This window comes from Hylobates moloch, unplaced genomic scaffold (assembly GCF_009828535.3).
Source record: "Hylobates moloch isolate HMO894 unplaced genomic scaffold, HMol_V3 SCAFFOLD_3, whole genome shotgun sequence".
NCBI classification, from domain to species: Eukaryota; Metazoa; Chordata; class Mammalia; order Primates; family Hylobatidae; genus Hylobates; species Hylobates moloch.
The window spans coordinates 33,973,975-33,987,503 of NW_026652278.1; the positions used below are offsets into that span (position 1 = coordinate 33,973,975).

General features: G+C 42.4%; 1 protein-coding gene across 4 annotated transcripts in view; it reads left to right on the plus strand.

Annotated features, from left to right (window-relative positions):
* Positions 1 to 8: 8 nt before the first annotated feature.
* The window catches only part of LOC116485167 (cytochrome c oxidase assembly protein COX15 homolog), a 38,005-nt gene continuing 24,484 nt past the window's right edge, over positions 9 to 13,529 (plus strand). For 3 of the 4 annotated variants that reach the window (XR_009212729.1, XM_032180522.2, XM_032180504.2), the window contains exons 1-6: positions 9 to 190; positions 2,399 to 2,580; positions 4,560 to 4,682; positions 4,966 to 5,152; positions 7,994 to 8,161; positions 11,029 to 11,110. Coding sequence is in view for 3 of the 4 variants with exons in the window: in XM_032180522.2 (XP_032036413.1) it covers positions 101 to 190; positions 2,399 to 2,580; positions 4,560 to 4,682; positions 4,966 to 5,152; positions 7,994 to 8,161; positions 11,029 to 11,110 (832 nt within the window). In the remaining variant the exon portion in view is untranslated. The remainder of the gene's footprint in view (positions 191 to 2,398; positions 2,581 to 4,559; positions 4,683 to 4,965; positions 5,153 to 7,993; positions 8,162 to 11,028; positions 11,111 to 13,529) is intronic. The other variant, XM_032180514.2, reaches the window with a different exon arrangement.

Sequence of the window (13,529 nt, forward strand, 5' to 3'; positions counted from 1 at the left end):
TCCCGCTGCCCGACCCGGAAGTGCTTCTTTTTTCCGTGGCGGAGGAAGGACACCACAGAGCCCTGGGTTGTGGAAGAGGTGGCCGTGCCCTGTCATCAGTATGCAGCGATTGCTCTTTCTGCCCTTGAGGGCCTTGAAGGGGAGGCAGTGTCTGCCGCTCCTGGCTCCTAGGGCAGCGCCTAGAGCACAGGTACCGCACTGAGCGGACTGCGAGTCGCGGGAGCGGGGATGGAGTGAAAGGACCGGGATAAAGATAATGTAGAGCCCCACATCACGTTTCCGGAGCTCCTTACAGTGCACTCACAACTCATTTCCTTGTGTTCAGAGCCCCTAGGTTCAGATCTGGACCATTGACCTGCTGTGTGGTATTGGCCAAGTTAATTCAACTTTCTGTTCTTCAATTTCTATATCTGTAAAATGGGGATAACAATACCTACTTTAAGGTTTGTTATGAGGATTACATTCTTTAATATACATCAGTCCTTTAGCACATGGTAAAAGCTGAGTAATTTTTACCCGTATAGTTTATTTTTGCTTAAAAAGTTCCAAGTAGTCAGGTGAGGAAGTATAACTGCATCCTACAGAGAAGGAAATTGGGGCTTAAAGTTACTTTTCTAAAGGTGACTCAGTTAATCAGAAGTAGGAAACCGAGCATGGATCTTTGGACTCATAGGAGTATAGTCAGAAGAGGCCATGCATTTGCTTAACTAGTAATTATTGAGTGGTTATTATATATTAGGAACTGGAAAAATAAATATTACAAGACTCCTGCCCTGGAGGAAGTCAGTTTATTCATTTGTGAAATCCTTATCATGGTCTCGTTATATAAAGGAACCAGTGTTAGAAACAAAGCTAGCAGAAGGGAGAGAGCAAGACTGACCAGACACTGCCACCCCAAAGCTCATAGTTTAGTGGGAGATACAAACCGATGAACCTGGAGGTAGAGTGATGTGCTGCATAACAACATTTTGGTCAACAACAGGCCACAGATACAGTCATGGTCCCATAAGATTATAATGGAGCTGCCTTTCCAAGTGTACCTTTTTTAAAAAAAAAATCTTTTTCTCTAAATTTCTTTTTTAGAGACAGGGTTTTACTTTGTCACCCAGGCTGGAGTGCAGTGGCATGATTATAACTCACTGCAGCCTCCAGCTTGGAAATCCTGGGCTCAGGCATCCTCTTGCCTCAGTCACTTAAGTAGCTAAGACCACAGGTGTGTACCACTGTGCCTAATTTTTGAAAAAATAGAGATAGGGGGTCTTGCTACGTTGCCCAGGCTGGTCTCGAACTACTGGCCTCAAGTGATCCTCTCACCTTGGCCTCCCAAAGCCTTGGGATTATAGGCATGAGCCATTGCACCTGGCCCCATTTTTAAATCTTTTATGCCATATTTTTACTGTAATTTTTCTATATTTAGATAAACAAATACCATTGTGTTACAGTATTCGGTACGTAATATGCCATACAGATTTATAGCCTAAGAGCAATAAGTCATACCATATAGCTCAGGGGTGTAGTAGGCCATACCATCTAGATTTCTGTAAGTACTTTTTTTTTTTGAGAGATGGAGTCTCGCTTCGTCGCCTAGGCTGAGTGCAATGGTGAGACCTTGGCTCACTGCAACCTCTGCCTCCCAGGTTCAAGTGATCCTGCCACCTCAGCCTCTCAAGTAGCTGGGATTACAAGCATACACCACCATGCCCAGCTAATTTTTGTATTTTTGGTAAAGATGGGGTTTCGCCATTTTGGCCAGGCTGGTCTTGAACTCCTGACCCAAGTGATCTCCCTGCCTCTGCCTCCCAAAGTGCTGGGATTACAGGTGTGAGTCACCACACCCAGCCTTTAGATTTGTTTAAGTACATCCTATGAGGTTCACACAATGATGAAATTGCATAAGAATGCATTTCACAGAACATGTGCCCCTGTTGTTAAGTGATGCTTGACTGCACATTACAGTGTATTAAGGGCTGTCCAGTGTGCTGTGGGAGTGACCTATTGCAGACCTTGAAGAGCCTGGGAACACATCCCAGAGGAGGTGACATGTAAGCGGAGATCTGCAGTAGGTATTATTAATCAGGGGAAAGGAAGTGTGCAAGCCAGAGAGAAATGTTTAAAGATCTAGAGGTGAAAGAAAATATTCCATATCTGTAAGTAGGGTGAAGTCTGAGGGAAGTATTCAGAGATGAGAAGATTCATGTAGTTGGGGATAGGTTTGAGTGAAAACCAATTGGAAAACCAGTTGGAAGGTTGATGCAGTAATCCAGATAAGAGATGATGACTTACCAAGACATAGCTGCGGGGATGCTATGGGTACTTCACGCTAATCAGAATGGGGTTGAGTGTGGGTAGCAGCCATTCCCTGTTTCTCCAGTTGTAATTTGTCTATCTTGATCTTTAGTGTGATTGCATCAGGCGCCCTTTGAGGCCAGGGCAATACAGCACCATCTCTGAAGTAGCTTTGCAATCTGGAAGGGGTACAGTGTCCCTTCCCTCAAAGGCTGCTGAGCGGGTGGTGGGCCGATGGCTCCTGGTCTGCAGTGGAACAGTGGCTGGAGCAGTTATTCTTGGTGGAGTAACTAGGTGAGTAATTTGCTCATAGTGAGTCAGGTATTTGGATCATCAGTAGAAGCACAGGTTGACTGAGGAGAAAGGAATTTTTTTTTTTTTTTGAGACAGAGTCTTGCTCTGTTGGCCAGGCTGGAGTGCAGTGGTGTGATCTCGGCTGACTGCAACCTCCGCCTCCTGAGTTCAAGCGATTCTCCTGCGTCAGCCTCCCAAGTACCTGGGACTAGGCGCGTGCCACCATATCTGGCTAATTTTTTGTATTTTTAGTAGACAGGGTTTCACCATGTTGGCCAGGCTGATCCAAACTCCTCACCTCAGGTGATCTGCCCACCTCGGCCTCCCAAAGTGCCGGGATTACAGGCATGAGCCACCACGCCCAGCTGGAGAAAGGAATTTTACAGAGCATCTAGTCTAGCTCCCTCATTGTATAGATGGAGAAACCGAGGCCTTAAGGAACATGTCTGATGGCTTGCCCTGCCATAGAACAGTTGAGTGTTTTATTAGTAGGAGCCTTCTATAAAGACTGGTTTATGTCTTCACTGGTACCTGTGCATTGTTTATGTATCTTTTCTCTTTCAATCAGAGTCCAAGTTTGTCTCAAAACTTTTTTTACGCTTTGTTTGAATTAAACCCAAAGAAGTTGTGTACATCATAATTGGTTCATGTTTCTTAGGTTTGTTTAAATCTATGAAGAGACTATAGATTTAGACACTCCTCCCTTTCTCCCTCTTTTAGTTGCTGAGGAAACTAGTCATTTGTCCTATGGTTATGCACAGTCTAGATTTTGCTGATTGCATAACTGTGTGATATTTAACATGTTCCTTTGTCCCCTCTATTTCCTGTGAATGAGTAGTTGCTTGATCAGATTCAAATTAGGGATGAGGGAGCAAAATACTTCAGCAGGTGAATACAACATTCATGAATATCTGGTGTCTATTATAGATGTTAACAGCCATTAATTACCATTGCCTAGATCCATTATTTCGTTAGCGTAGCAAAATTATGATATTTTATTAGCTTAACTCTAAAAAGCTTTCCCTCATCATCAATTTGGACATCCCAAGGTATAGTTTGTATAGGAAAGGCAGGATAAATACTTGATTCTTCTTTCCCTTTATTTACCAATTTTCAAAATAATAAATTGGTCCCCCAAATCCTCCAAAGGCAACAAATAAAGCATTTGAATTTTTAAGGCTCATTATGAGATTATAGGCTCATTAAGGCTCACTTGATAATGTTTCAGTCCGTTGTGATAACGGTGTTAGTGATTTGTTCAGATTGTCCCATCTTTAGTCAGTGGGCATCTCCTGCAATTGGCTCTAGTGACTTTTTGGCAGGGCCCTAATTACCTTTGATAGTTTCCTTACTTTCTAGTATGACAAGATGTTCCAAATTCATCTTGTACATTTCTTGCCTCAGGCCTAAAATCAGCCTTTTACTTTAGGAATCCTAATTCCTTTTGGTGAAAAAGTTTCTGGTTTTAGTCAAATGTGTCTTCCTAAAATTCTCTTCACATTCCACATCCCTTATTTCAAAATACCTTATGTGTTATATAGGTTGTTATGAGCAAGTGCAACAAATTTGAATTTTATTGTCTCTAAATTCACCCAAGAATCTAAACCTGTATACATGTAACAGACCTCTTTTCCCTGGGTGAGGAATGTTGGTTATGCATTTAGAACACATTTATTTGGCTGTAGGGGTTGATTTTGCCTGGCGAGGAATGCTAGTGAAAGAAAGAATTCGGAAAAAAAAAAAAAAAAGAATTGGGGAGAGTTGAATAAAAGGATTGAGAGAATATAAGGGTAAATAAATTTGTACCTGATGGCAGCTGTTTCTGACAAAATTCTAAGCAGTAAGAGAGAAACGTCTCAAAAGAGGAAACAATGTGTTTACCTTTAATGAGGTTAAGTTCAGATCCACTTGTTGCTATAAACCTTTTGTGAGTAATGCAGCCTCATGCGTACACCCCAAAATTTCTTTCCTATCCTAAGGTTGACAGAGTCGGGCCTCTCGATGGTAGATTGGCATTTAATAAAGGAGATGAAGCCACCTACAAGCCAAGAGGAGTGGGAAGCAGAATTCCAAAGATACCAGCAATTTCCAGAATTTAAAATGTAAGTATTAGAGAAAATTATATAAACATCCCAGTAGGCCCGTTTGATCTTTTGCACTTAAACCCTTCAGAATGGTTAGATTTTTTCATGATCTTTGGTTCAGTTATGTTTAGTCAGCTTGTCTTCTAAGCCTCCAAATCCAAAGTCATTCTGAGGTGGTTGTTGAGGAAGAGGGCAGACCTACCAAGTTGTAGGACTGGGAAAGAAAGTTTTTGCATTCCATAAGAAAATAAAAATCAGAAGGATGTTTCCTCCTTCTTTTTTGACTTTCCATTTCACCCAGCTTGAATCATGATATGACACTGACAGAATTCAAGTTCATCTGGTACATGGAGTACTCACACCGAATGTGGGGTCGCCTTGTAGGCCTTGCATACATCCTGCCTGCTGCCTACTTTTGGAGAAAGGGCTGGCTCAGCCGTGGCGTGAAAGGACGTGTTCTTGCCCTCTGTGGCCTCGTCTGCTTCCAGGTAAGATTTATTCAAGGTTGAGAAACCCGAAATGCTCCCAGGATCTTCCTAGTTGGCATTGTTTTTTTTTTTTTTTTTTTTGGATGGAGTCTGGCTCTGTTGCCCAGGCTGGAGTGCATTGGCGCGATCTTGGCTCACTGCAAGCTCCACCTTGCGGGTTCACACCATGCTCCTGCCTCAGCCTCCCGGTAGCTGGGACTACAGGCACCCACCACCACGCCCGGCTAATTTTTCGTGTTTTTAGTAGAGACGGGGTTTCACCGTGTTAGCCAGGATGGTCTCGATCTCCTGACCTCGTGATCCGCCTGCCTTGGCCTCCCAAAGTGCTGGGATTACAGGCGTGAGCCACCGCGCCTGGCCCCTAGTTGGCATTGTTTTTAAGGAAATAATCTCTGAGGCACTTTAATAGAGTAGGTAAGAGCATGCATTTTAGTGTCACAGGCCTAGCTTCAAGCCCCAGCTCTGACACTTAGGGTAAATTACCTAACCTCTGAAAGCTATGATTTCTTTACCTGTAAATGGGGATAATAGTGCCACCATGTACAGTTGTGTAAATATTAAATGAGATAATCCATATTTAAAGTACTTAGCTTAGTGCCTGGAATCAGTAAGCACTCAGTAGTATATTTTCATGTGCTGCAAGATGTAGTTTGTTTCCCATCATGGGTGTCTCCCTAGGTTCTTGTCTCTTCTCTTTTTCTAACTTGTCTGCTATAGGAAAGTGGGATCCCCGTGCTAGAATGCTACAGAAGCATACAGGAAAATTCCAAAAGAGAGAAACACTTTGTGGGATGAAGGATTGTAGAATACCCATGTAGCTGAGAGATATTCAGATATAAATGGCAATTAAAATCATGTAAGTTGAGCGCCTTTTAAAGAAAGACCCCACAGTTAACAGGTTAGTACTGCTAGGATGATGAAAAAAAAAAAGTTGGGTGAAACTGAGCCAGAAATTAAGAGAGAAGACACATAGGAGTATTTGGGTCAAGGTTTAGAGATCCTAAAGGAGATTATCAGGGCATCAAAGAAACATCATCAAAATTTAATCAGGAGGAAGCTAATTGGTTGATTTAACTCAGAAGTGGTAAGCAAATGAGCCAGTTAGAAGGGATTAAGACTGGGTGCAGTGGCTCACACCTGTAATCCCAACACTTTCAGAAGCCAAGGTGGAGGGATCAGGAGTTCCAGACCAGCCTGGCCAACATGGTGAAACCCTGTCTCTACCTAAAATACCAAAATTAGCTGGGCATGCTGGCGTGGGCCCGTAGTCCCAGCTATTTGGGAGGCTGAGGCAGAAGAATTGCTTGAACCCGGGAGGCGGAGGTTGCAGCGAGCCAAGAGGTTGCACCACTGCACTCCAGCCTGGGCAACAGAGCAAGACTCTGTCTCAGAAAATAAATAAATAAATAAAGAAGGGATTGAGGGAGATGAGAGAAGAAATAGAGGCAGCAGAAACAGTAATCAAAGTCTAATAGTAACCAGAGAAAGGCACGTAGAACAAAATGAAAGTTAACATTTTAGAATTAGAAAAACAAGCCAACACTGAAAAGACTATTAGGGAGGCAGAAATTGAAGATGTCAGATAAGGTGTGGGAGAAGAAAGTGGGCTAGTGAATCAACTGTGTACGTCTTCATCTTTCAATGTCTCTTGCAGATGAAATTAAGGTAATTAGAATATCCAGGGTAATCTTGAAAGGGGAGAGAAATGCCCAAAAAGATTTCCTGAAGAGTATATATTTAGAAAGAGTCCACCTCTTTGACCTGATTGTACTGAGCTGGGCATGTGGGAGTGAAAGGGCTGCCTTATCTCATATGATTGGAACTGACAATTGTTTGGTTAATTGAAAAAGTCAGTTAAAGCAGAGAATCATAGAATATGATACATAACATAAACTTTTAAACTTAAATCTGTACGTTCATTACCAACTTTTACAAAATCAAGGCCTTTTCTTTGACTATGCGTCCCCAGATTGGCATTCAACTGCAGGTTTCTTATATCCCCATAAACTGTGGTTTTGCTTAAAGAGGAGTGGGAACTTAGATATTTGCAAAGCGATCTGCATGCAAAACCTTATTGATTTTTATGATTTTCCCCTGAAACTTTTATAATTGTCTTATTCCAACCTAACTTGACAGTAGATGTTTTTAAGCATTTACCTTTGTTAAGTTTCTCCAAAACATTCAATCTAGTTTTATGAGATATATCCATGGACTTTTTTTTTTTTTTTTAAAGCTCATCAGCTATTGTTAGTGTTAGTGTATTTTATGCATGGCCCAAGACAATTCTTCTTCCAGTGTGGCCCAGGGAAGCCAAAAGATTGGACACTTCTGATCTAAATAGCAGTTAAGTATTAATGGTGATATGCGAAGAATTGTGGATAAATCATGAATCTTGGGACACTGCGTATTGGGGAGGGTATGGAAAGAGGAGGGGTGGGGTAGAGAGTACTCCTAATAGCTCATTTCCTCAGTAAAGTTGAACAGATCAGGCTGGGCGTGGTGGCTCACACCTGTAATACTAGTACTTTGGGAGGCTAAGGCGGGCGGATCACGAGGTCAAGAGATTGACACCATCTGGCCAACATGGTGAAACCCCATCTCTACTAAAAATACAAAAATTAGCTGGGCGTGGTGATGCACAACTGTAGTCCCAGCCACTTGGAAGGCTGAGGCAGGAGAATCACTTGAACCCGGGAGGTGGAGGTTGCAGTGAGCCGAGATCCCGCCACTGCACTCCAGCCTGGTGACAGAGCAAGACTGTGTCTCAGAAAAACAACAAAAAGAAAGTTGAACAGATCATTTTAACCTTGTTTTGTTTGCTTCATCTCTTGGGGGTTCTAGGGTCTGTTGGGATGGTATATGGTGAAAAGCGGACTAGAAGAAAAATCCGACTCCCATGACATCCCTCGGGTCAGTCAGTACCGCCTCGCTGCCCACCTGGGATCAGCCCTGGTTCTTTATTGTGCCAGCTTATGGACCTCACTCTCACTGCTACTCCCTCCGCACAAGGTAAGAGTTGTGTGCAAATACCTCTCTTCAAGACCCCGCTTTCAATTCTTTTGGATATATATCTAGAAGTAGAATTGCTGGATCGTATAGGAATTGAATATTTTGCCAACATTTTCTATTGGCAAAGGTGAAACAAATTGAAAAATAGAGTGGGAGGGAGTACCGACAACAAGAAATATCCCAGTCGCTTTACCTCTGACTCCCAGAAGGGATGGTGGATGGCAAAGTGAGAAAGATCAGAACAGAGGTGTTTCTGAACTTCTGGTGTGGACAGAAGCCATATTGTTCGTTAAATGGGGACCTGCCAGTTAAGTCTAATAATATAGTAAACCTTAGTGATTTTGTCTGAAGTATTTTTCTGTCTGCTGATTAAAGGAAAGTACTAGTTTTTCATTTTATGCTTTGATTTAAAAGCAAGGTATAACATTTTTTTGAGGCCTTCATTAATAATAGAGGTCCCAAGACACCACACCAGCAATAGGACATTTTTTTCCCACAGAATTTTTTTTTAAATGAGTCTTGGCCAGGCGCAGTGGCTCATGCCTGTAATCCTAGCACTTTGGGAGGCAGAGGCAGGCAGATCACCTGAGGTTGGGAGTTTGAGACCAGCCTGACCAACCTGGAGAAACCCCATCTCTACTAAAAATACAAAATTAGCCAGCCGTGGTGGCACATGCCTGTAATCCCGGCTACTCGAGAGGCTGAGGCAGGAGAATTGCTTGAATCCGGGAGGTAGAGGTTGCAGTGAGCTGAGATGGCACCATTGCAGTCTAGCCTGGGCAACAAGAGCGAAATTCCATCTCCAAAAAAAAAAAATGAGTCTTATATTAGGTATTGAAATCGTGGATTGACCTGAATAAGCTGTTTCTGGAGAAAAGTTTGAGATGACAGCAGGACTCTTGAGTCAAATCATCCGTTAGGTACTTGGAGCTAGTAGCTAGATCCCAGTAAGGACTGGACGTGTTGTCTTGGCAGTCATTCCCACAGAGAAGCCAAATTGGATTGAAACATTGATATAGTAGACAACCACTGAATAATTCCACATCTGAAAAATAAGGAATTATTTGAAAGTCTCCTGATTTTCAAAGCCAAACTTCATTTATTTGTTTATTTATTTATTTGAGATGGAGTCTAGCTCTGTTGCCCAGGCTGGAGTGCAGTGGTGTGACCTCGCTCACTGCAACCTCCACCTCCCAGGTTCAAGCAATTCTTCAGCCTCAGCCTCCCGAGTAGCTGGGACTACAGGCGCACACCACCATGTTCGGCTAATTTTTTGTATTTTTAGTAGAGACAGGGTTTCGCCATGTTGGCCAGGCTGCTCTTGAACTCCTGACCTCAGGTGATCCACCCACCTTGGCCTCCCAAAGTGCTGGGATTACAGGTGTGAGCCACTGTGCCCATCAAAGCCAAACTTCTAAAATGAATTCATTTTAATTCAGAATTCACTTTAATTCAGACTTTGCCTGCATCTATAGCTGCTGCTTCCTGACAATCTATTCCTTCTTTTCAATCCCTGTAATTATCTTCCTCACCCAACCCAATACATACACACTCAAACATTTACCCACACTTACACATAAACCCACACACTCTTGCTACTGAAATTGTGCTCTTAAAGGTTACTGATGACTTTATCAATTGTTTTTCTGTTTGTTTAGATTCACCTAATTACAAAAAGGATTTGAGATGCTAGCCAATGAGCCATATAGTGCTATGCTGTCCAACACAGTAGCTACTAGCTACATATGGCTATTTAAATTTTAACTAATTGAGGCTGGGCACGGTGGCTCACACCTGTAATCCCAGCACTTTGGGAGGCTGAGGCGGGTGGATCATTTGAGGTCAGGAGTTCGAGACCAGCCTGGCCAAAATAGTGAAACCCCCATCTCTACTAAAATTTAAAAAATTAGCTGGGCAATAGCGGCGCGCACCTGTAATCCTAGCTACTTGGGAGGCTGAGGCAGGAGAATCGCTTGAACCTGGGAGGTGGAGGTTGCGGTGAGCCAAGATTGCACCACTGCACTCCAGTCTGGGCAACAAAGTGAGAAAAATTTTTTTAATTAAATAAAATTTATTTACATAAGCTTTTTGTTTACTTAAACTTTGTATTTAAATAAAATTAATTTTTTATTTAATTTTCAGTCATACTAGCTATGTTTCAAGCTCTCCTTAGGTAGACGATAGAACTTTTCCATCATCACAGAAAGTTCTATTAGACAGTGCTGATATACTGTCCTATAATATGTTAGTAATGATACCTAACTTTTCATATAGTAGAGTGTAAGCCATTTAAGGGTAGCATAGTCACCTGTTTATAAAGTTCTTATTCATACTCGATGATTCACTTATTAGTATTAGAAATTGGTGGTAATAAGAATAAAAACAAATTTTGATTTTATGAAAAACACTAAATTCAGGAATCTCTAAGCATTTTATGCAATTTTGATTCTGACTATATTTGCTAAACACTAATATCACACACGAAAATCCAGTCCTGATCTTAAGCGACATCCTTTCAACCGTGATGAAGCATTGTTTCCTGAATAATGTAAATCATTCAGTTTTTGAACAGATACGTAATGAGTACCTATGTGCCAATCACTAGGCTAAGATTGCTCTAGTAAAAAAGATGGCAGTTCCTGCCTTCACAAAACTTATGGGGTAGAAGGGAAAACAGATAGTAATATATATTTATAATAAAATACTGTGCTTGTTGGAACAGAATATCTGCCGGGAGTACTTAACCTAGTCTAGGGGTCAGAGAAGATCTGATCTTAATTTGTCACTTGGTTTTGGCCTTGGAGGTCTTTGCTGCCTCTCATTGTTCCTGCAACACAGTTTAACTGAATGGTTTTTTTCTTATTTAGTTGCCTGAAACCCGCCAGCTCCTACAGTTGAGACGATTTGCTCATGGAACAGCAGGTCTGGTGTTCCTTACTGCCCTCTCAGGTAGGACTCAGCTCATCAAAGATGACGGGTTTGCATTGCACTCTAAGCTGGAACCTGTTGCCTAATGCTTTGCCCCTTCCTCCTGCATCTTTATATTTCCTTTTCACATCTGTTTCTCTCATTCCCGCTATCTTCACCCTCTGTTTCCTGTTTCTTTCTCTCTTCCAAAAATTTTACTTTACTGTCATTTGAACAAAAATATTGAACACCTACCTAGATCCAGATGGCCTAGGTTCAAATCCTGGCTTCACTACCTGTGAACTATGTGACCTTTGCAAGCTCTGTAACCTCTCTGGGCCTTAGAGACCTTATCTATAAAATGGAGATTATGACAACAGTATGACTGCTAAATGTGAAATGTGTAGAATAGTTGTTGGCATGTAGCAAAGGCTACATAAGTGTTAGCTGTTACTATATATAAACATTATTGTTATCATCACATTACATCAAGATGGGTCAGACAAAAGGCTTGCCCTCAGAGATGGTTGCAGGTGGAGAGTTCATTGGCACAGAGAGACCAACAGAGGATTTTTTCATTCTTTTTTTTGAGACCGAGTCTCACTCTTTTGCCCAGGCTGGAGTGCAGTGGCATGATCTCAGCTCACTACAACCTCTGCCTCCCTAAATCCAAGCGATTCTTGTGCCTCAGCCTCCCGAGTAGCTAAGACTACAGGTGCACAACACCACGCCCTGCTAATTTTTGTATTTTTAGTAGAGATGGGGTTTCACCATGTTGGCCAGGCTGGCCTCAAACTTCTGACCTCAGGTGATCCACCCGCCTTAGCCTCCCAAAGTGCTGGGATTACAGGCGTGAGCTACCACGCCTGGCCTTTTTCATTCTTTAAACCACACTTCCACCTCTGCTGCTCTCATTCTAGAATTGCACTATCCAGTAGAGGAGTCTGTAGCTTCATGTGGATATTTAAACTTAAATTAATTAAGGTTAAATAAAATTTAAAATTTAGTTCTTCAGTCACACTAGCAACATTTCAGATGTTCCACAGGCACATGTGGCTAGGGGCTAGTATATTGGATGGCACAAATATAGAACACTTCTACTCTCACAGAAAGTTCTATTGACAGTACTGCTCTGGAATAAAAATAATATTGATTCAAACCAATGAACCACTCAACACTTTTATTTTTGGCATAAGAGCATGAATTTTTACTTCATAAAATATGAAGTATTTTATGAAGTATTTACTCCATTTAAAAAAAAAATATGGAGTGGGTTGGGCATGGTGGCTCACACCTGTAATTCCAGCACTTTGGGATGCTGAGGCAGGTGGATTGCTTGAGCCAGGGAGTTCAAGACCAGCCTGGGCAACATGGTGGAACCTTGTCTCTACAAAAAATACAAAAATTAGCCATGTGTGGTGTTGTGCACCTGTAGTCTCAGCTACTCAGGGGGCTGAGGCGCGAGGATTGCTTGAGCCCAGGAGGTCAAGGCTACAGTGAGCCGAGATTGCGCTGCTGCACTCCAGCCTGGGTGACAGAGCAAGACCCTGACTCAAAAAAAGAAAAAAAGGCCAGGCACGGTGGCTCATGCCTATAATCCCAGCACTTTGGGAGGCTGAGGCAGGCGGATCACCTGAGGTTGGGAGTTCGAGACCAGCCTGGTCAACGTGGTGAAACCTTGTCTCTACCAAAGGGCGGGCACCTATAGTCCCAGCTACTCGGGAGGCTGAGGCAGGAGAATCGCATGAACCCTGGAGGCAGAGGTTGCAGTGAGCCGAGGTCGTGCTGCTGCACTCCAGCCTGGGGGACAGAACCAGACTCTGCCTCAAAAAAAGAAAAAGAAAAAAGGGAGTGTGACCCAAACATTTCTGGATTTTCTTTGATAATAAATAATGGATCAGACATCCATTAATTCATGAATACCCTCTTTATTTGTTTATCCAGGATTTAGTTTATAAGTTTTGGGATTTGTCTCACTTCCGTGTTCAGTCAACAAACATTTATTATTTGGGGGAAGACAGATAATGCACAATAGAAACATAATGTGTTAGATGATATTTAGTGCCGTGAAGAAAAATAAATTAGGGTCAGGAGACAGAAAGTGGGCTAGGGGAGTGCCATTTTATATAGGATCATCAAGCGGAATCTCTTTGGTAAGGGGACATCTGAGTGGAAGCTGAAAGTAAAGGAGTCAGTCATGCAGACATCTGTGGGAGAGCATTTCTAAAATAAATCAGTAGCACTCAGTGGCGGGGTGAGGAGGGCATCAAGATCACTAAGGGAATTTTTCTAAGCTAATAAGCCTCTCCCCCTCTCCCCACACCACAGCCTGTACTCCACTTCTCTAGAGGAAGCAGAATCTTGGGGTGGGAGCAGGTAAGGATGCAGAGATTTGAAATTTCCATGGTGATCGTGATGTACCTTCCCTGTTGGAGAATTCCTATTGTAGATCTTTCTATTA